Here is a 24822-nt window from a genome sequence, read left to right on the forward strand (position 1 = left end):
ATAGCAAAAGTTTTAAACAGGAATTAATTTTAAAAAAGATATATAATGAATCATTTTTAATAATAGGAAAATTCAATATTATACTTTTATAGAAAGGGCCTTCAAAAGACTATCCTATAAAATACTTTTATTTCTTTTTATTCCAAGTATTGTGTAAGTATTTTCATTTTTGAAGAAGTTAAATCTATAAAAATATTTCTATACAGTAAATTTTTTTGTTATATTTCCACAAAGCTATGAGCCAATACACTGGCAGTAGTTCTTAACGTACATAAAATAGGTACATTTTAAACAAATAATATTCCCACCCTGTAGCATTAGCATGCTACTTATTTTTTAACCATTAATATGGAAATCAAAAAAAATATCAAATTTTTTTCAAAACAGTATCAGTTCTAAGTCTTTTTTTATTTAAAAATTTAAATATTGCAAATTATTTTCTTTTTAGTGTAACTCTAAACAAAGTTACACTGGTAAAATTATATACAATATCCACTTTTTATACGTAAAAATCAAATCCAAGTAAGGAAGCAATTTTTATAAATAGACTTTTAGCATTTTAACACAGCTAAGTTCATCTTTTTATTTTAAAATGATTTTAAAAGTTATTCTGATCTGATTTTTATACCATATGGCGAATGAAGTAAAATTCTGTAAATATCCTCCCCTTCACTCTTATAAAACCAAACCCACCATTATCAAAATAGATATTTAACCCTTTTAATATTAATATCAGATTTTTATTGAACCATTCACATTTATACATAAAGTAACCAGTTGACATATTAGATAATTCATGTTTATTGTAAAAAAAGAAATAATACATTTTGTTGTATATATATTAATTTAATTGTATTGTATTAAAATTTGTTTATGTAAATTTATATTAAATATATTTATGTAGTATTATTGTCAACATAATCCCTTATTTTAAATTTTATTTCCAATACAATGTTAGAATATTATCATCTGAAGTTATTTTTACCATATTTTGCGTGCAACAGAAAAAATTTTACTCTAATCTAGATGAATGTCAGAATAAAAAGCTCTGGTTCGTACACCAATATTTAGATAAAAATATAGATGATAAAAACCTAAGTTGTTAGAACAAAATTTTTGTTGAAACTTTAAAGTAATCTTTAAAAATATGAAAAACGTTAAGAATGAAGAAATGATTTAACTTCATTTTGAGCAGAGGAATTAGATTCCATCAATTATGTGTTACATATGACTAAATAATTCAAATTTATAAAATTTTTTTATTCTATTGATACTTATTATTATTTCTTTTTTTTCTACAGACACTTGTTTTATGTAATTACTACACACTTTCCCTTTTAGAATGATCAGATGATAGTTTATTGTCAAAAAAATACAAACAAGACAACTAATAAATCAGCATTTTTGATTGTTCGCCTTCTCTGGTTAGTGGGGATTTTTTTTTATTTATTTTTTTTTTTTGAGAGTTCATTTTAGCTTGGTTCAGAAGTAGTTTTGTGAATATATGTAATGATTTTTAGTAAAGTATGACAATATTGTGTCTGAAAACATATGTACGATAACAGACTATTGGTTATTTATTTAATTAATCTAATTAAAATAAGGAAATTTTTATATAATCAAATACGTTTAATTTTTTTAGTTAATCTTAAAAGCATACAGATTACATGATAAGTTCATTTATAGTAACTTAATCTGTTAATAACTTTTGATTTTTTAAGTCAATAAATATTTATATTTTAGTGTTATATTTTAATTAGCACTAATTATGATTTTATTTAAATCTTATTTTTTGAATAATAAATGTCTTTTCTTATCATCAGAAGTTTAATCACTCAGTAAAACAGATTACAAAAATACTTGCACATATAAAATATTTAAGCAAAATAAAGTTTTTTTTCTGTTATAAAAAGAAACAAATTAATTGTTTTAGAGATGTAATAAAATTTGAATAGCTATCCATTAACTTAATTATGCAGTATCCACACAGAATAAGATCAACACCTTTATACTTTTTAAAGGATGTACAGAAGGTTTTATAATTCTTTTTAATTACAAGGAAAATGATACGTGAGAGAAGGACTGATGTAAATGAAATCTGAAAATAAATTTAAATACATTTATGATAACTAATCTTTTTCTAAAATAAAACTTTAAATTAATTTATGAGTCATTTAAATAAGAATACAAGAAATAAGTATATTTAGAGTTTCTAAATATCTACAATATGTAAAAAAATCAATGATTCAAAATTACTAAAATAAAATGAGAACATTTACCATATAAAAGAAACTGTTAAACAATAAAGGCAATAAATAATGTAATGAATCAATTTCAGTCAATAGTAATAATATTTTCCTAATTTTTTTTATAATATATTTATAGTAATAATAACAATAATAATCATTAATCTATACTGGACAATTAAAATATAATGAGTTAAATTAATTCACCAATCATGTATAATGCTATGTATCACACTGTAACACAAAGTATCACGTTTTGACACGTTTTTGTTGTCGCTGCCTATAAATATCATTAACAGGCGGTGCACCTAACACATCTTCATCATCGCTTTCATCACCTAATCCAGTTTTTCTTTTCTTTCTTAAACTACTTAAACTGCTGTCATCATTATCAACAATCCAGTGAACAGATTTTGCTAAATCAAACAATTTTGTATCACATCCATTATCAGCAGAAGGTGGAGGTGCTACAATAACAAATAAAATAACAAATTAATAAGTTCCAGAAGATGCAAACAGCACAGACAAATCAATAGGAATTACGTTTAGAGTAGTTTAAAAGAAGAAAAAAACTGCCAATCAGCTGGATGAAGCAAAATTTTTTACTGTTGTTATATTTATTATACATCATGTTACTGTTTACTGTCATCATCATGTTACTGTTTTTTGTATTTAAATTGGGGATAAAGTTAGGGGTAGCCTTTGTTTTCTGGTTTTGATGCTTAAATTATTAGCTTTTAAGTTGATTATTATCTGTTTTGAACCCTTTGTTTTTTTTTTGTATTTAAATTGGGGATAAAGTTAGGGGTAGCTTTGTTTTCTGGTTTTGATGCTTATGACCAAGTATATACGAATTAAAAAAATTAGCACAATATGTATAATATACTGTATTACGAAGTTCTCCTGGGACTTTCATATCCTATTCTACTCGTGAAAATAATGGAAAAAGTTCATATAAACATATGACCTAAAATACTTTGTTTGCAAGTTATGGCTAGTGAAAGATTTTGCTTGGATTTCAGCTACTCCGGTGAAATGAGTTCAAACTGAAATTTTAACGACGTTAATTAAGAACATAATTAATGATTTCTTATGGTTTTTGACCTGAAAAATCAAACAAAATAAATCCCAGAACCATACCTGCAGTAGTTTTTGAGAAATGTGGGGTGAAAACCAATAAATGAGGTAAAAAACCCTGTTTTTTTTTTTTTTACTTTTGACTATAACTTTATTAAATGGGTAATAAACACATAAAACCTTTAAACAACATTTTAGAGAATTTAATTCTACACAAAATGGTGCAAGATAAGTTGAATAAAGCCATTTTCAACACATTTCTTAGCATGCTTCAGTACTGCTTTTATTGTTCTTTTTAGTTCTTCAGGGCTGTCCTTATGTTGCTGAGTCCCATTCATAATGCAGGCACTTAATTCCTGAAAATTAATTAACAAGAATGTAATCTTTTTGTTTACAATATTTTTCATCCTTCTCCAGATGTAAAAATCGAAAGGTGTTAGATCAGGCAATCTTGGTGGCCAGGAATGTGGACCTCCACAACTGATCCAGTTCTTAGGAAAATAATAACTTAAGTGAGTAGAAACAGCAAAAGAGAAGGGGGAGGTAAGCCAGAAAGTATACTTCGTCTCAGTGCTACTTCAAGAAGCATCTTCAAGCAGCTGCGGCAATTCTTTTTGAAGAAAGTAAAAGTATTCGTGCTGGAAGTATATACTTTGCGTCTCAGCGCTAGAGGAACATCTTCAAGCAACTGCATCAATTCTTCCTGAAGAAAGTAAAAAGTAAACCTCAGCAATTAAGCGGCCAGGTAATATGAATGGTCCAATCAGCTGATTGTGAAGAAGGCTGCAACATACATTTATGCTAAATCGGTGTTGAAAATTGCCTTCTACTGTTTCAAGAGGATTTACTTCTGCCCATGTATGCTCATTGCATAAGTTGTTGACAACATCTCAAGTGAAATTTGCCTCATCTGTAAACGAAACTTACTAGTAAAGTTGTTTTTATCCCACCAGTTGTAATACACGCGAAGCAGACCATCTTGTGGGTGTAGATGGTCTGATCTAAACCATCGAATGCAAAGCTCCAATCCGCTTAGAATGATGTTGTGTACTGACACCTTTCTTTCTTTTTTTTTCCTGTTTAGCCTCCGGTAACTACAGTTTAGATAATTCTTCAGAGGATGAATGAGGATGATATGTATGAGTGTGAATGAAGTGTAGTCTTGTACATTCTCAGTTCGACCATTCCTGAGATGTGTGGTTAATTGAAACCCAACCAACAAAGAACACCGGTATCCACGATCTAGTATTCAAATCCGTGTAAAAATAACTGGCTTTACTAGGATTTGAACGCTGTAACTCTCGACTTCCAAATCAGCTGATTTGGGAAGACGCGTTAACCACTAGCCAACCCGGTGGGTTTGTGTACTGACACCTGGACTGCGCTGAACTGAACTGCACTGTTAATAATTTCATCAATAACGAGATCATATTGGACAGATCGTTCATAGCTGGTACAAATACTAGGTAGTTAACCTGTTTCCCACAGATCACAAAAAATTGTACAATTGTTTTGAGATCTGGAATCCTGCAATTCGGAAAACATATTTCATATTCTACTGCAGCAGCTATAGCATTACCACTACATACACCCAAAATGAATTCCATATTAGCATATCCCTCTGTTGTAAATAAGTACAGCGTAACTTCAATGGTAAACCGATCACATTCAAACTAAAATTCACTAAAAACCTTCGTTAACGACAGCACAGTTCATGGTACTCGATGTACTTACAGAATGATTTAAACATTAATACAGTATTGCACATTGTTGACCAGCTGTTGTTATTTTATTGCCAACTTTAAAATAACATTTTTTCAAATTATTATACTTTTTTATTATTATTATACTAAATTATTATTATCTTTATTAATTTATTTTTATTTTACAATTGTGTAATTTCCAATACTTTTTTAACAATAAATTTTGTTTTTAAAAATTTTTCACATCACCAAAAAAGGATTTGGTTTTTGTTTAAATAAGTACTTTTCTGACAAATGTAGTAATATACTGTTTCTAAAAAAACTTTAAATTTTTCTAACTTTTCTTTGTTTTATTCATCGTATCTTACACCATTTTCTTCAAAATTACCAAGTTTTAAGCATATATTACCGATTTAACAAAGTTATTATACGTCAAACATAAAAAACACAGATTTTTACCCCAGTTTATTGGTTTTAATCCCAGATTTCTCAAAAACTACTGCAGATATGGTTCTGGGATCTATCTTATTTGATTTTTCAGGTCAAAAGCAATACGAAATCACTAATTCTGCCCTTAACTAATGTCCTAAAAATTTCAGTAGGACCTCTCATTTCATCGGGATAGCTGAAATCCGAGCAAAATCTTTCACTAGCCATAATTTGCAAACAGAGCATTTTAGGACACATGTTTATTATGAACTTTTTCCATTATTTTCACAAGTAGAATAGGTTATGAAAGTCCCAAGAGAACTTCATGATATGCCTGTATATATATTTTTTTCCTTAATAATTAATAATTAATTTTTTCCTTTATTTCTTCCTATCTGAATAAGTATATGAAGTTTTAAAAAAATAATAAAGGTTCACATTACAGTAAAAATGACATAAATAATTTATCAGTAAAACAATTGAGTTAAATGTTTTTTTTTTTAAAGCTCTTGAATACTAATTTTCATTATCACTAGACTCATTAATATGTCATAATCTTAATTTTTGCTACATTATTTGTAAAGTAATTGTCTTTGGTATTATTGAAATTGTCTGAATAGCTGTACTTTTTAAAATGTTTAAGGAATAACTTTTCAGACATTTTATACCGTACTGTTTTCAACGAGAACAAATTAAATCAAAATTAGCACATTTAATTCTGACCGTCAGGTTTAAATTATTGATTTATTATTCTTCATATGGGTAACACCCATTTTTTTAAATGAATTTTAAAAGATTGATTTGAACATAATCATACAGCGGTTTTAGCATAAAGAGCATTCCTCCTTGTGCATGACTAAATGATCAGCTACCTAATATCTGACACTCCATATGACTCTGTCCTGTCTGACATATAGAAGACAGTGGCTGTTATATCTTTCATAAAAAGGCAAGCACCTTTCACACTGAGATACATCAAGTGTTCTTTGATTTCATGTTGCATTGAACCCATACTCAGGCTTCTACGCGTGGTGAGAAGGTAAATCACATCACTTCTCCAGAACCATCAACAGCTTCCATTATTTTTGCTTTCTGTAGAATCCCTTGAACAGCTTTACAGACAATGAGGGTCACTACTCCACTGAACTCGCATAAAGAAGCATCTGGGCACTAGAAAGGATCAGCATGACACCACAGATGGAACAGGATGGTGGCTGACTTAATTCACTTTGTGCTTATTCAAGGAAAACAAAGCATAATAATCATTTTATTATATAATTAAATAACATTCATACATTTGTAACATCCTGCTTAATTACTGCATCAAATGAAAAAAAAAAATTGTAAATAATAAATTATTAAAAAACTTACGAGTATCAGGTAACTGTATTTTACTGAATATATCCATAAGTAAATCAACAGCAACAAATGGTCCTTGAAAACAACTTGGTGGAGGTAATAATGTACATAGATGAAGAGCTGCTGGAGGAAGTGGAAATGCTCCACCTGAATTAAATAAAAAACATACAATCTGAATTAAAAATTAAACAAAAAAAACTCAGGGTTTTAGAAACAAGACCTGTATAAATTCTACTCCTAAATTTGATATGGTTACTTTAAGATATAAAATAATTTGAAAATGAAATGCATAAATTTTGAATAAATCATTTACAGAATGGCGCAAGTCACTTGACACTAGGTAAAAAATAATTACGAACAGAAAAGAAATTTTAAAAAATAAAAAAAATATTAACAATAACAAAATGTAGTATACAATAATTTTAGTCCATGATGTTGGTATTACACAATGTTGGTAATTCAGCCATGACAAGTTGGCAATACAGTGACAAACTCAACTCTTTAGACCTGTATCTCAGAGTATTGAAATGAGCTGTAGTGTCCAATTCGGTTTTCTGTGTTAAATAGTTGTAATGATGTTAACGAAGGAAGAAAGGATTTTTGCTTTAAAATCTTTTTATAAAAGTGGTGCTATGCAGTTATTAATGAGTGGGGTAGACATTTTACATCAAACCCACCCACCAAACGAACAGTGTACGACATACAAGATAAATTTGAACAACATGTGTTATGGATGCACCAAGATCTGGCCATCCAATAAGTCGCAACAGAGGAAAATGGATTACACATGTTTAGCAGCGTCGCAAAGTCCACAAAAATCAACAAGACGGTTAGCCTCTGAGGTAGAGTTAACATGAAGGTCCGTACAAAGAATGTTACACACACATAAAGTCTACAATCCACGTTTAGTTCATAGGCTACTTGAAGATGACCCAGATCGACATCTTCAGTTTTGTGAATTTATGCTTAATGAACAGAAACAAGAGTTATTCAATAAAATTGTGTGGTCTGATGAGGCTAATTTTAAGTTAAGTAGACAAGTTAATAGACATAACTGCACTTACTGGCATACTGAAAACCAACATCTTTTGTTAGAGCAACAACTCAATCAATCAGATAATCTTTTGGTGTACTCGGACCATACTTTTTTGAACAAACAGTGACAGGAGATAAATACTTGGACATGCTTAAAAATTATGTGGTACCAGAACTCATGAAGTGTACTGAAAACATTCAAGAAATTTAGTTTCAACATGACTGCCCTCCACCACATTACACCAGAGCAGTCCACGATTATTTGAATGAAATGTTTAGCAGAAGAGTGATTGGCGGACAGGCAGATTGACATGCCTGCACGTTCACCAGATATTACGCCAATTGATTTTTTCATATGGAGTGTTGTCAAAGAGTTTATTTTAGAAAGCCTCACATTATTGATGAACCAAAAGATTACATTTGCAATGCATTTAATGATTTGGACAGTGATAGAAAACTTTTCCGTACAGTGTGTTCCCAAAAGACTGCAAAAAATGTATTAATGAAAATGGAAAACATTTTGAACATAAAATATAATTGTAATTATTGTCTGCAATAAATAAAATAAAATAAATTCAGTACTTTTATAAACAAGTATCAAGTGACTTTTGCACCACTAAGTAATAATACATTTTGCTGTGTATGTTGTATAATTTGTTTTATTAAGTATCAAACTAACTGATCACCAGAAAAAAATGTATAGTATAAAGTATATTTTACCTTATTATGATAAGGTAACATACTAATTCTCTTCTGTAACTAATATGGTAATAAATAATTAAATGAAAAATAAATAAATACAGTAGAACCCTGATAACTAAAAAATATAAACGATTATGTTTCTGGGTAAGCAGAAATTATAGAAAATATATCAATAATACGTATATAATATAATATAATATATATAATATATTGATAATATATCAATAATGAATAAAATTTTCTAGCTTTTCAAGTCCTATGAATTTTAGAAAATATCAGTGAGAAGATAAATACAAAAACTATTGAAACTAAAGCTTTGCATCTTACAAGAAAAAATAATGATTGGTAAATTACCAACTGGCAAAAATGATCATATTCAGGATCCAAACCACCAGTTGCCTCCAGCTCTTGATTGAGCCTGTTAACCACCACCCCCTCAAAAAGCTTACTCAGGTAACTGAGCAAGCAGATCAGTCTAAAGGATGCTGCTTTGCCTCCCCTCCATCCTGAGGAGCACAAGCCAGGCAGACTCCTTCTTTGGTGGTTGAGTTTCAATTAACCACACATCTCAGGAATGGTCGAACTGAGAATGTACAAGACTACACTTCATTTACACTCATACATATCATCCTCATTCATCCTCTGAAGTATTATCTAAACGGTAGTTACCGGAGGCTGAACAGGAAAAAGAGACTTCCAGGAGTCTGGGAACCATTCCTGGGTGACAGCATAGTTGAATGCATCAACCATGCACCACAGAGCGCGTTTTACAACAAGCTCGACCGCCTACCAGGGCACGACATCAAAGCCAGGGCTCCTACCGTTCTTGATATTACAACTAGCCACCACGAGCTCCTCTGTGGTGATGAGTGGGATGTCAACGGCAGCTATTTCCTTGTGATTCATCTCACCACATCTAGGAAAGAGAGCATCCGCACAACTCAATACGGTAGCCCTGTCAAGTACAGGAAGACACCTACCAAATTTCCAGGAGAGTTCCCTCCACTTCTGCCATTTGGTCCTCTAGATCTCATACTTCAGATCCTGCCTAATCCTTTTGAGCTCATCCCGCCAACAATACAGATCACAGATACAGAGTTTGATATCATCCCTCCTATTGGCACTCCATAATTTTCACCCGGCGTTCAAGGAAGATCATCTTAACCTATCAACCTTGGCTGTCTACCAATAGTCACATTTCCTATGATGGCCTGCCTGACTGCTCAGTTGAGACTCCTTGAAGGTATCAGGTACAATGCTTGAGAAACACTCAGGGTCCAAGAGGTCGATATTGCCAAGATGTGCCAGGAATTTGGCCTGGAAGCCAAAACTTCCTGACTGACTACAGGACGAGGGGCCTTCTGCTGTCCCCTCTTGAAAGGAATAATAACATACAGTGGTTTAATGTGGATGACAAACTTCTTATCGGCCTTCCCTCTGAAGGACACATCAGCTCCCACAACCTTTTTCTTTATTGTTTCAACTTGGCAGAATTGCCTGCACTTTTGATGCGAATTTGTACTTCGTCGTTACTCCCCTTCCTTATGAACAGGATATCTTTCGCCTCCTTATCAGGGACCTCCTGCTTAACTAACCTCAGGAGGTCAGTGAAGGACTTCCTACAAGACTTGATTTGTTTTTATTCGATTATTTTATTTTATAAAATTGCTTAAATTAAATAGTTTATAGTAATTGTATTAATTTTTATTAAAGTTAGTTAATTTTATATAGTTTTAATAACTGTGTTCATCTATTTAATTGTTAACTTTGGAAAAGGTTATTTAGTTAACAAAATCGTGGGTGGAAAGAGGAAAAAATAGCAGACAGTAATTACATAGCAGCTATATGTAACTAAAACGTTTTGACAGAGTTCCCACCAATCATATATCCCGGAGGGATTTAAACTAGGCTTAACTAGGCTTGTTGAAAAAACAACAAATAAATCATCGCCGAAAACAAAGGGTAGCTGAATGCTAGGACTTTTGCCGGACTACGTCACTGGCTAACACACTAAGACAATAACAGCAAACCCCAAATCACAACACAATGTTATTATTGTTCTACTAACTAGGTTAGCAGACCACACTGGTAAGTGTCCTCTGGATTATATCACCAAGAAGCGTGCCAACTGACCATTGTAACTAACTTTTTTTTTATGATGAGGCGGGGGATACCATTTACATTTGCCTCAAACAGGGCAGTGTTGGACTCACAAGTTCTGCAAGGTGTGTATGTATATACCTGTGCCCTACTGACCAACCAACTGTACCTATTTTGGAAGAACGAGATTCTCTTTGATTACTCATCAACCTAGTTAATTTTGATACTACCATTTCTGCTCTTTCAGTGGTCTTCTGAACATGCACATTAAACAGGTGGCTCCTTTCTAACCACACACCAAGTTACTTTACACACCCTGACATGTGTATTCCGGTGCCATCTGCATATCTCTAATTCATCTTTTACCAACAATGGCCACCACTGAACTCTTGCTTGGTGCTAAACTTAGACCTCTAGCCCTAAGCCATCCACTTATCACCTGAACAGCTCCGTTGGCCTGATCCTCCACTTCCTCCTCGGTTTTCCCTGCAATTAGGAGGGCAAGGTAATCTGCATGTTCAACTAATTTTGTGTCTCCCTGTTTCAGCAGTCCGTTGAAGACGAGGTTCTACAGGAGCAGTCCCAGGACCAATCCCTGCAGAACCCCGCTATACATACTGAATCACTCATAGCCATCTTCCATATTAATAGTCAGTCGTCTGTTATAGAAGAAGTTGTTTATTACATCCACAAGTATCCGCTAACATTCTTTTCCTGAAGAGTAGTAATTATTTCATCCCACAGAACACTTCCAAAGTCATTTTTGACATCGAGGAGGATCACAAGCGAAATCCTCCTCTGATGCCACATGCCCACATCCCTGTCTCTGGCCCATCTTATTAAGTGCATCTACTGTTCATTTACCCCTAACGAAATCATATTGGTTAGGGGCCAACCCTCCTCTATTGTTCAGTTCAATCAGCAGCCTGTCTGCAATTAAGTGTTCATACAATTTGCCTGCAGAGTTAACCAGAGAAATTGTTTGTAATTGGCACTTTTCACACCTGTATCACCCTTTTTTGGGATTAGTATCAGCTTGGCATCTTTCCAGCTGTCCAGAAAACAGCATTCCTGGATTGCATTGTTAAAGGCCTCCAGGTTGGGCCCGGAGTGCCTGTCAACTAGCTTTTTAATTATGGAACCTGGTATAAGGTCCAGGGCTTTTGTTTACGCTTATTAGTGTTGCACCTTTCAATTCCGCAATTGTGAATCTATTGGAATGATTGTATTTTATGTCGGTCCAGTCTTGTTCAACCACCTGTAACACCTCTAATATGGCTCTTTGGCTTTTCTTTGAGCTAAAGAAGGAATTGGTCGGCCAAATCTACTCATGACCAATTTATATGCCTTACCCCACGGATCTTCATTTAAACCTTCCAGGAGTGCTTCCCAAGCTTTCAATTTGGCAGCCTTGATCGCAGCAGTAAGTGTTTTACAAGCCCTGCAATATTCAGCTCTGAGCCGTGCTGTATCGTCCAAGGTATGCCTGTTAGCCCTCAGTAACTTTTGTCTAGTGGTAAAATCCACAGCTCTCAAGTCAGCAATGGCCTGCAACCACCAATAGGTCCTTCACTTTCCAGGCACCATTGACCTCCTGCCAAACGACATTCTTCCTGAAATACCTCTATCAATACTTCGAGTGTTAACACACATTGAAGGGTTGTCAATCCTATTGACAACCCTGTCGACCACACCCTCTGTCTGATAATCTGTAGGCCTCCAGCGTGGCACTCTGGCTTCACAACCAGGCCTCCCACAGCTGACTGAAAAGGTGATCAGGTGATGGTCACTAGCATACTCCTCGTCTAAAATCTTCCAATCGTGTATAAGACCTGCTGTCCTTTACGAGGCAATTGTAAAGTCGACTACTGAGCCAAGCCCCCTACCAATGTATATAGGCTGTGACGTAATACTTAGGACCATAAGGCCCATGGAACTCAGCACAACCTCAACCCTCCTAGTTCCATGGATTCAGCGTTGAAGTCACCCATGAGTATAACGAGCCTTCTAGCTTGTCTTAATCCAGCTTCTAGTTCTGCAATGTATTCAGAAAAACTGTCCCAATCACAATTAGGCGAGATATAAACACTGGTGAAAGTAAACTCAGTAAGTTCAACAGAAGCAGACCCATCTCTTCTGAACACTCTGGAGGTAGGGAATCTGCCAGATGCATTAAGAATGGCTATATTTTCTCTATTGTCTACTAACCACTGGCTCACAGCAACCCTACTTTGACTGGGCTTGACCACCATTAAAAAGTCGATATCTTTAGCCAGCGCTATCCTTCAGATCAAGTCATCTGCAATAGCACTTTGATTAAAATTAAACTGGAAGCACTTCATTTCCACTCTGTACCCTGTCACATCACATACAGCACATCTAGATGGTTTGACACAGGTGTCCTTGCGATGCCCCTTGCCCCCCCGCAGTTATAGCATCTATCACTGCGATCTGGGCTCTTGCAGTGAGCCCTCGACTCTGCATGACTGCCATCCAACAAGAATATGACATCCGGCAATCAATCTGCTAGCTTCAGCAGCTGACAAAGTGTTCTGACTCCCACTGTAGGCTGGTCTAATTGAAGTTACCTTAGCAAAAGACTCAGTCCCCAATATCTTATTAACGGCCATTAAGATTTCCTCCTTAGTGACCTCAGAAGCAAGGTCCTTGACATGAACTGTAGCTTTCTTAGTATTTGGTCCTTTCTTGATAACTGAAACATCTGGCATCTTTGCACTGATTCTTGTCTTGAGCTTAACAGAAGCCCCTTTACCTTTTTTTAACCTCACCTCAATATCTTCTCCCTGCCCATATCTAATAGAGAGTATGCTGTCAGCCAGATCCTCTCCAACAAATTGAAAAAAAATTCAATTCCTTCAATGCGAAAAAAGTGTTATAGTCATGATACCAAAGAAAGCAGGGGCAGATAAATGTGAAGAATACAGAACAATTAGTTTAACTAGTCATGCATCAAAAATCTTAACTAGAATTCTATACAGAAGAATTGAGAGGAGAGTGGAAGAAGTGTTAGGAGAAGACCAATTTGGTTTCAGGAAAAGTATAGGGACAAGGGAAGCAATTTTAGGCCTCAGATTAATAGTAGAAGAAAGATTAAAGAAAAACAAACCAACATAATTGGCGTTTATAGACCTAGAAAAGGCATTCGATAACGTAGACTGGAATAAAAAGTTCAGCATTTTAAAAAAATTAGGGTTCAAATACAGAGATAGAAGAACAATTGTTAACATGTACAGGAACCAAACAGCAACAGTAACAATTGAAGAACATAAGAAAGGGAGTCCGACAAGGATGTTCCCTATCTCCGTTACTTTTTAATCTTTACATGGAACTAGCAGTTAATGATGTTAAAGAACAATTTAAATTCGGAGTAACAGTACAAGGTGAAAAGATAAAGATGCTACGATTTGCTGATGATATAGTAATTCTAGCCGAGAGTAAAAAGGATTTAGAAGAAACAATGAATGGAATGGATGAAGTCCTACGCAAGAACTACCGCATGAAAATAAACAAGAACAAAACGAAAGTAATGAAATGTAGTGGAAATAACAAAGATAGACCACTGAATGTAGCACAGGCGAAACGAGCCTTCAGTAAGAAATATAATTTGTTTACATCAAAAATTAATTTAAATGTCAGGAAAAGATTTTTGAAAGTGTATGTTTGGAGTGTCGCTTTATATGGAAGTGAAACTTGGACAATCGGAGTATCTGAGAAGAAAAGATTAGAAGCTTTTGAAATGTGGTGCTATAGGAGAATGTTAAAAATCAGATGGGTGGATAAAGTGACAAATGAAGAGGTATTGCGGCAAATAGATGAAGAAAGAAGCATTTGGAAAAATATAGTTAAAAGAAGAGACAGACTTATAGGCCACATACTAAGGCATCCTGGAATAGTCGCTTTAATATTGGAAGGACAGGTAGAAGGGAAAAATTGTGTAGGCAGGCCACGTTTGGAATATGTAAAACAAATTGTTAGGGATGTAGGATGTAGAGGGTATACTGAAATGAAACGACTGGCACTAGATAGGGAATCTTGGAGAGCTGCATCAAACCAGTCAAATGACTGAAGACAAAAAAAAAAATAATAAATCTCAGTAACGATGTTCTCTATTGAAACATGGCAAACAACAGTGTGGCTGAGCTGGACATTTGGAACAAAATTTTGCAACTTTAATTGTTTTATTTTTGGCATATTTCCTGTCATGTATCATCACGTTCTTCTTATAGCAACTTTGGCACCATTTTCTAGTTTTCCTTACTGGACCTTCTTTGCATTTTAACTCATGTTTTAGTCATCTAGGTCTAGAAAATGAACCAATTTGCTGCTGTTTATTATCTTTTGCACAGAGATGACGAATTAGAGCTTTTCTAAACTCTACCGTAGACAATTTTTTCTTAGTTGTTATTTTATGTAATCATTGCAATTACAACAGCAGTGTTTAAATGCAATGATTACAATCATTTTCAACAATTTGATGCCTAACTTTCTAAACCATTTGACTGTTTTTCTAAACAGGCAGGCACTCATCTGATATGAAAAGTCTATAGCAGATTTTGTTTGATTGTAATCTCATACAATTTTTGGTTTGTATTTTTCTTTACCCCTTCTGTTTAATGTTTTTACAAATTTTGTTGAATGCTTTGTAGACAGTAACAAAACCTCTCTTTTGTCCTTCCATTTCATTATGGTTATTCCATTCGCATTTTCTTTCGCTTTGTATTCTCCAACCTTTAATGCTGCAGTTTTTACTTCTTCCGGTATATTCTTTCTATTTTTTCACAGTGTACCCACCAGGTGAGTTTCATTTGACAATAACTTTTCCCCTAATTCCAAACTCGTATACCAGTTGTCGGTATATAATGTGTGTCCCTTATTCAATAATGACTGGCAAATATTTAAAACAACATTTGTCGGAGTATTGTATACAGTGTCAAAATTTTTACCAGAATATATTTGAAGTTTATATATATAACCTGGAATACTACATAACTTGATAACCTTAATTCCATACTTGTGTCTTTTTTTTTGTTGTACTGTCTGAATAAAAAAACTCGAATGCAGCATACAACACACAATGACTGCTAGTACTGGAATGACGACTTGGTTCCTGTAACAGTCGTACATCCATTGGAGTACGCTACATGACCAACAACATGACCGCCATGGCACACTGTTATTAAATCAACCACTTCACACCAAGCCGGTCATTGGTGTGAATAAAAAACTCTAACAAAAATAAATAAAAACATATTTTGAGATCCAAAACCATTAAAATAGATCTTAATTTGACCAAAAAGATAACAAAATTAAAAAACTTCTGTAAAACTTTTGGAAATTGGATGGCAGTTGATGTGTTAAGTGTAGTTTTATTGTAAAAATATTCAAGAGGCAGTAAATAAAATTACTCATGAAATGTAAATTTTTTTTTAATATCACTGCTAATAAAATTAATATATCTCTAAAATTAAAGAATGTATAAAATTTAATATATCTTATTACATTATAAAAAAATTTCATGCAGTTGTAATGCTTCTGCTTTTTTACGTTACTAAAAAAAAATCTTTTTTCTTACTTTTACATACTGTTTCCAATATGAAGTAAAAATGACAAACAAAATGTCAACATAAAAAAATGAAATATATATTTATTTTCTCACTAACATAAATATCACCCTCACTAGAACGCAATTACATTAGTAGAATATCTTTAGATTATAAAATTTTTACAAACTATGCAAAGTGTTATGGCAATTAACAATTACAAATATAGCTATTTAAGAATAATTACCAGGCACAGGATGTTCTCCAGCATATGCCCCTAATTTTGGTTTGTAAGGTATCATTTGTGATACATCTGGGCGTGTCATCATCCTTTGTGATGGTTCATGATCATCTAAACCATCATAGAAACCTCTTGAAGTTGGTCCAGCTAATGTATGCATGGTATGTTTGGCAGTTGTGGCCGTAACTTCATTGTAACCGATCGATCTGCAAAAATTGAATAAACATAGGGTTCTATAAAAATCAGATTAAATCGTTGAAAGTTTTATTTGTACTTCTTATAACATTAAACTACTTACATACCACAACATTTAGCTGAACTGGAAGCCACAAATATAGTTTGAGCGGTTTTTTATTTTTCAATTTATGTGATTATTTAATGCGAAAGAATACATTATTATATAGGTAATGAAACATTTGTTATCTGAAATCCTGGACCTAAATGAGCTTTTTGAAAACTAACAACAAAAAAAGTGATCCCTCAGCAACATTATAAGCACTGTGCAAGTTAGATTTAAATGTAGAACTGCTACTTCAATATCTTTTTACTCTTTCACCCTTTTATCATTGGAAATATTTTTCCTCTTCCACCTTTAAGACTGTTGACTGGTAGTTACTCATCATCTGATGCTGGAGATCTAACTGGGTGCTAGCAACCAAGCCCAATAGATCCAGAAGTTTTATCAGATTTTTTCGCTTTCCCATTTACGCACTTCCCCATTAACTCAACAGGTGAACTTGGGACTGGTTAGAACAATATAGGCAAAAGAGAACCTTACTTATGGAGAAAATGTTTAAATACAAACCATGACTGGCACAGAAAAATGAGAAGATGACACCCAATTACACACTCATTTGATATCATCATTACTGTCCACATGGGACAAGAAATTTATGAAAATCTAGAAATAGATGTTTTGAAGGAGCAGGAACAGACATACAGAATAATCATAGTTAATAAAAGAAGAAAATGATTTTGATAAAACTTATTTTCAAATAATGCTATATTTGTATAAAAAAAAGGATTCTAAATCCTGCCCTAGATTATAACACTAAACATTAGCTTTGTGATACATTGATGATTTAGACATATACCTATTCAAAGCTTCACTGCTTAATGATAAGGACAATGGAAAATTATTGACCATGATAAACATTAAGCCAATAATATTGAAAAGGACAAATGGAAACTTTTAGTCATCACCTTCCCAAGTATGCTTGCATCGGATGTTGTTTTCATGAATTTTTATACCAGTTTCATGAGTGACAAGAATCACGTGAATTTCTATACCACTTTCATGAGTGACAACAATCACAACATCAGGCCGTTTATATAATATTTATCTATATAATAATTTTCATTAGGGCGCCTAACATAAATAATTTTACATTACCTTATATTAATTTCATTGCAATTATTGATTTATTAAATGACCTTTAAACATAACAGTACTTCTATAAATATTCTCAAGATTATTTCTACATCATTATATTTCTATAATTTTATTACTATTTTTTGAATATATTCTTACAAACACTAAAATGATACATTCTGACATGATCTTTTTAAGCATTTTCATTAGACACACAACAAATCAGTTCAAAGGTTTAAAAAAAGAATAGCATACTGTCAATCCATTTTTCAATTTGTAAAGTACCCAGTACCATTTGCATGACAGACTGTTTGATATCCACTTCATGAAAATTGGTGTAGTCATACTGTAGTTAAGGGGGCAGAAACAAACATTTTATCTAAAAATCTTTTTCTCCTTCAGGAATACCCAGAAAAAATCATGAAGTAAAATGAAAACAAAAATTAAATACAAAATATTTTAATTACCTAAGTTCAGCAGCAGTACATGGATAAAGATCTAAAAATTTATATCTGTCCACAAGTTGAGCTGTTTCTTTACCTTCAAATTCAGCTATCTGCAACAAAACAATATATATCATAAATGATCATACATACCATATGTTTTTCAAAAGTAAGGATCAGTTACTAATAAAACACGGTGGGCAACAATGAATTACATCATGCATCCAGAGTAGCTTCATTAGCTAGCCACAGCCTACTTTCTGGCAATATAATGTTGTTTGCCTTTCTGTTGCCGATGATTAATAATGTTGTATAATGAAGGTGTAACAATAAACAATCCCACCACTTGTGAAATCTGAAGTTTTTTTGTCTTCAGTCATTTGACTGGTTTGATGCAGCTCTCAAAGATTCCCTACCTAGTGCTAGTCGTTTCATTTCGGTATACCCCCTACATCCTACATCCCTAACAATTTGTTTTACATCCTCTTTAAATTTTCTAACCTACCAACCTTTTTTTAGACTTCTAACATTCCACGCTCCGACTTGTTGAATGTTATTTTTTAATTTTCTGGTGACCCCTTCCGGAGATCCAAACAGGGGAACTAGTTTACCTCCAGAATATTTTACCAAGGAAGGCGCCTCCATCTTTGTAAGATGAAAATGCAGAGAGCTACATTTTCTTGGAAAAAAGCAGCTGTTCATTGATTTCAGCTGTACATTACTCAGAGGATTGAGTGATGTTGATATGGCCGTTTAAGTCATCCTGACCTACTCCCTTAACAACTACTGAAAGAGCTGTTGCCCTCTTTCGGGAATCATTCTTTAGTCTGGCTCTCAACAGATACCTCTCCAATATGGTTGCACCTTCAGTCCAGCTACTCTATCACTAAGCACTAAAGCCCCCTCACCAACAGCAAGATATCATGATTCATAGAGGGAGAAATCCAAAGTAGGATTTGACTTCTTAACACAAAATATCAAATGTTTCAAAAATTAATCATGAATTGTGTGAAATTTATGATCTACTTTAATGAGTGAAGAAAGCATAAGAAGTAGTATAATGAATTGATAAACTGTATTAAACAACAATTGTATACACTGATTATTCCACAATCAATAGAATTCATAACAATTGTGACACTTACAAAACGGACATAATTATTTTAATTTAATTTATGACTAACATTTACAAAATGTTTATCTTATGACAATCAATTGTTAATTTTATATATTTTAATTCTAAATTATTATATATTCCTCCTGAAGATGACAGAATAGCCAAAAACGTTTAAGGAAATCAAATAATATATTGGTAAGTTGTTTTTAATATTATATTTATAATAATTTTATTTTACCAATGGTGCCATGTTTTAAAAACTTAATGTAAAAGGAATCATCATACAAGATGTTTAAGGCATATTATTTGATGTCCGTACACTTTAAATGATTAATCTGGATCTAATTAACAATACTGCACAAAATAAGCATAAAATAATATTATAAAAACAAATACAAACCTTTCCTAGCACAGCACTTCTCCTCTTCTCAACTTTTACTATACTAGCTAAATCGCCAATATTTGACTCAAACTCTAAAAATCTATTCCAGATTTCTCTGAAAAAAAAACAACATATAAATATCTTTTATTTAAATTCATTTTATATTTAGTTACGTAACTGTCACTTCATTTAATTAAACAGAACAAGTGAATCTTAAAAACAAGTAACTAATTAAACGTTCAACAACATGAAATATTTTAAATTTGTTTCCTTCAAAGTAGTCCCTCAGAGACACGACACTTATGCCAGCATTTCTTTTGATCCACAAAACATTTATGAGGAGCATTTTTTGTTAGTCTTAACTTCACTTAGCAATTTTTTTCTTTATTTCATCTACTGAGGCAAATTTTTTTCCTATTAACGTTCTCTTAATCAGTGGGAACAAGAAAAAATAGCAGGGTGTTGTGTATGGAGACTATGAACACGACAGCATCAGTTTGGTGTCATTTTTGGCTAAATAATCACTAATTAATAGTGAAATGTGAGCTGAACCATTATAATGGGCAAAATCCAACAATTATTTGTTCACATTGTGGTAATTTTCTTCAGACTGCCACATGTTCATGGTGTAAAACTGTTATGTAATACTGTTTGCTGATTGTATGGCCTTGTGGTAAGAATTCATACTGGACAATGTCATTATAATTTTAAAAAAACCGTAAGGAGAATCTTAACATTCAACAGAACTTGTCATGTTTTTTACAGTCTTAGTTCTTCAGAAAGCTTTTACTGAGATGGTCAGAACTTCATCTCAATATCTCACTATACATCCACGTTTCATCACCAGTTATGACACATTTGAGTAATTCTGAGTAGTCAGATAATAGTTCTGCAATGTTGCTTTAGTTAAAAATTTAAAAGTTCTGGGTAAAATTTTGCTTCTACTAATTTCATACCTAAAATATCAGCCTCAACTGTTTCACACAAACCATAAGAGACTTCCATCTCTTTAGTAACTTCTTTAATTTGACATTATTGATCCCAGTATCTTTTATTTTGTTAATATTTTTATCAGTTATTTATATCTTAGGACGTCTTTCTTGAAACCATTTAAGCCTTTGTGTTGATATAACATCCTCACCAAAACCCAGTTTTTACTCCACTTTATTCCATTCTTAATGCCAAGTCCTTGTTCAATCATTCTCAGATAAAATAAGTTGCCATTCGTAATAAAATATGTCTTATTACTCGATTACCAAATTTGAACTGTACATCTAATATGGCTAAAAATATTTATATGCATTATAATACATTAGACAGTGCTGCCATCACTTGGAAAACAGACTAACTCAGTTGAAAAGACATAGCATGCAGAATAAAAAAATTCTCTTTAATATTTTGTTCATAACTCATACATTGCTAGTATCCTTTAAAAGATTAATATTGAAAAGAACTTCAAGTGTTAATATACTGCCAAAATATTCCAAACCAAAGAATATGAATAGGATTGTGTAGGAAATAAACTTCTTTATAAAAATGATAGTTAACCCTTTGCACATTTTTATATAAACATTATAATTTTAAATTGAACGATGGTGTTGATATTAAATCATCAATTTGTGTTACGAATAGAATAGCAAATTTATATATGACTAAACTTCTACCAAACCTCCGAATAAATAACTGAATAGCCCAAACATTGCAACTAAATGTCTTTAAAACTAAAATTTATTTTATGTAGTTTGTATTATAACAGTGAGATTGTATTATGTAGTTTTATTATGTTTTTATGTAGTTTGTATTAAAACTTGGTTGGTGAGATGAGAAATTACTTATTACATTTTAATAACTGATGAATTTGTTATCTGCTATTTCAATTGCCTTCATTTAACTAAAATTTAAAATATATTTTTAACATTTTTTGTTAAACTCAATTAACTTTTTTTTTTACTTTAAAGATTAATAATGTTGAATCCTATCAGTCCTTTGAATATTAAGAAATTTTCATTTTGTCATAACATCTGTGAAATATTTCTTGGTTATTTACTTTTGTAATATTTTTAAATTATTAAAAATTAAGACCTTATTAATATTACTAATGTTTAGTAACCTACAACTGTAAATTGTTGTTTTAGGACATTTTTTAAAATTGTTTCTTATAATTTTATAAATAAATAATTATCTAGTAGTTAGAAAGTTATCTGTCATATGAAACAAATTTCTTAGTATGTAGGTTGTAAAAAGTATATAATACTAAAAGATAGTGCAATAAACAAATAAACGTAAAAGTCTATCAACCTATCAAACATTTGATCAACAAACAAATTGAGAAAATATTTTTCTACAACAGAAAGGAGCAGAGTACGAAAAGATTTCTATTCTAATTATGCATAGCTTTTATGAATAGATTTGTAACCTAAAATGCATTTCAGAAATTATTAATAACTTTTCACTATACACTGTTTGAATACTTACACTGATTTCTCTGGTTCAAGACTGCCAGATGATAAAACCCGTTCAAATAAAACTCTTGTATTATTGTCCTCTGAAACATTTGATGAAACTCATACATACATATATTTTTGTAATAAATTATTACAAGGCTTCCTTTCTTTAATACTGGGAAAATATTTTATCATTTTTTCCATATTTTAAAATAAAAACTATAACAATCACAAATTTAATACAGAATTTTATTAAATTTTTAAGATTATCATCATCATGAATTGATAAAAATGTGATTCTCCATCTCATGATATAATTGAAAACAATCTATTTTATGCAAAGCCACGAAACTATCATATTTGTGAAGCCTTTAAATTTTCTAAACAAAAGTTTAAAATGCACCGACCAGCACCATTCAAGAATTTATAACTTCACATACACTGAATATTTTCTATTTTTCAACTTCAGTAAATAATTCTTGATAAAAGTCACATCCATAAAAAACACAATAAAAATAATTAAACAAATAAAAGCAAAATCAGTACTTATGGATTAACTAGTACGCATATTTTTACCGGTTAATGCAAAAGTACTCTTTTTTTCTATAGAAGTCAGGTATTAAAATAAGTATAAGCTATAATTACTGACTTTATTATTTATTTAAATAATCAAAACATTACTGTTAATTAGTCATCGAGGTTAGCGATCAAAGCGAGCTTAGATTATGTTTGTTTAGATTGTTAATTCTGTGTACTGACAAATCATACATATATCAACATAATCTAACCAAACAACCTACGCTCACTTTGCTCGCTAACATCATCTAATTAACATTAAATATATAAATTATATAAAGTTGTACATAATTTGCTTTATATGTGTATATAATAGCTGTATATGTAAAAAAAAAAAATATGAATGCCGGTTAATGCACATACACACACACACACACACACACACACACACACACACACACACACACACACACCAAGAAATCAAATATTTTAATTTTACAATTTTTAGGTACTGTATACCATCAGAACCTGCTCATGTTATTTAATTTATACTTATAACTATGTTGTAATTAATATTAATGATGACACCAACAGACCCCCCCCCCCGCCATCCAATTAGTGTACTGGTCAACACCTGACAAAGTAAAATATACCTGAGTTTTTAAAGTAAGGTATGTTTGGAGATAAAAATAAAACTGAACAAACTTTATTACTTACATATAAAAACTAGATTTATTTACTACTTTTCTAAATGCCTTCAATACATTTTTCTTAGCATTTCACTAGATTCTTCATTTCCTCTTCAAGAAATTATGTCACCAGTGACTTACACCATTTTTAAATTTTTTTCAAGCATAAATTTTTTGGCATTTTCCAATTTTATGAAAAATGTCAAATCTTTATTCTGCACTCACTGATGTGTAAGGTAAATAAAAAGAAGATAATCTCTGGGTTATAGGGTGGATGATTTAAGATTTTTCATGTGTGACCAGGCATTGACATCCAAAAATAAAATCCCAAGGTATAGCATCTTATGTTGTTTATTTTTATAGCTCTTTTAGAACTGTTTTAACATTTTGGAATACATATTGGCATTCACAGTAGTTCTAAAATCACTAAATTTGACAAGCGAGACACTCTTTTCCTATCAAAAAATCAGTAGCCATAAGCTTCTTTACCAAATATTCTTGTTTAAACTTCTTCAGTCTTGGAGATTATGAATGCCACCATCACGATGACTACTGGTTTGTCTCACAATTTTTTTATAGCAAATAAAAAATCCAGGTTTCATCTCCAGTAACAATGTAATCAAACAATTGATCACCAAAATTTTCTTAGGAACACAAATTCATACACTACAATATGATGGATTTCCTTGCACAGGTCTTTGACACTCATCCATACCAAATTTTTTGTAGACCAATTTTTCAAACAAAAATCAAAGATCGTGAAACATCAAAGAAAATTGTGACAAATTTTTTCAATTAAATCATCTGTTGAACATTCGTTCACCCTTCTTGAAATAAACGGTACTGTCATTTTACGTTAGCATCACTCATTATTCAGCCCATAAACTCATAAAATTGTCTGTGAGTTTCAGTCACAGAATTGTTTTTCTATCAAAATCAGATTATTACTCTTGTACATTAAACTCAGCAAGGTAATAATTTGTAGCACTCATTATAAATGGATGATAAACAAAAATATATAAACATATAAACAACAAAAAACCAAAATCACTAAACTATTATTACTAACACAGTTGATGGAAATAACTGAGCTAACATGCACCATATGTTTATAACATATATATATATATATATGGCAAATGCAGACTAGACCTTTACAAATACAGCTGATACTTGAATGATTAACCATATTCAGTTTCATATAACTTTTTCATCAGTATCATGAACTTGCCATCAAACTTATGAAGTTTGACTCGAGGATTAATTAATTAGTGAATATCTCCTTCCTATTTGTTAGAAGAAAAGCAATGTCAGTCTTTATCCTGAATATTTAAGTATAACTTCAATACAATTTATGCTTCAAGCCACAAACAATTAATGATTATTGATTATTAATAATTCAATCC

The 24822-nt window shown here is 32.0% G+C and overlaps 1 protein-coding gene across 2 annotated transcripts in view; it reads right to left on the reverse strand.

The window, feature by feature from the left end:
* Window positions 1–1335: 1335 nt before the first annotated feature.
* The window catches only part of su(f) (cleavage stimulation factor subunit su(f)), a 114039-nt gene continuing 90552 nt past the window's right edge, over window positions 1336–24822 (reverse strand). The window contains exons 11-16 of one of the 2 annotated variants that reach the window (XM_075364541.1): window positions 22243–22312; window positions 19786–19882; window positions 18293–18381; window positions 16460–16659; window positions 6827–6961; window positions 1336–2098 (exon numbers count right to left, since the gene is read on the reverse strand). In XM_075364541.1, coding sequence (XP_075220656.1) covers window positions 2049–2098; window positions 6827–6961; window positions 16460–16659; window positions 18293–18381; window positions 19786–19882; window positions 22243–22312 — 641 coding nt within the window. In that variant the 3' untranslated portion in view covers window positions 1336–2048. The other variant, XM_075364539.1, reaches the window with a different exon arrangement.

The sequence above is a fragment of the Lycorma delicatula genome, chromosome 4 (assembly GCF_047948215.1).
Source record: "Lycorma delicatula isolate Av1 chromosome 4, ASM4794821v1, whole genome shotgun sequence".
Lineage (NCBI taxonomy): Eukaryota > Metazoa > Arthropoda > Insecta > Hemiptera > Fulgoridae > Lycorma > Lycorma delicatula.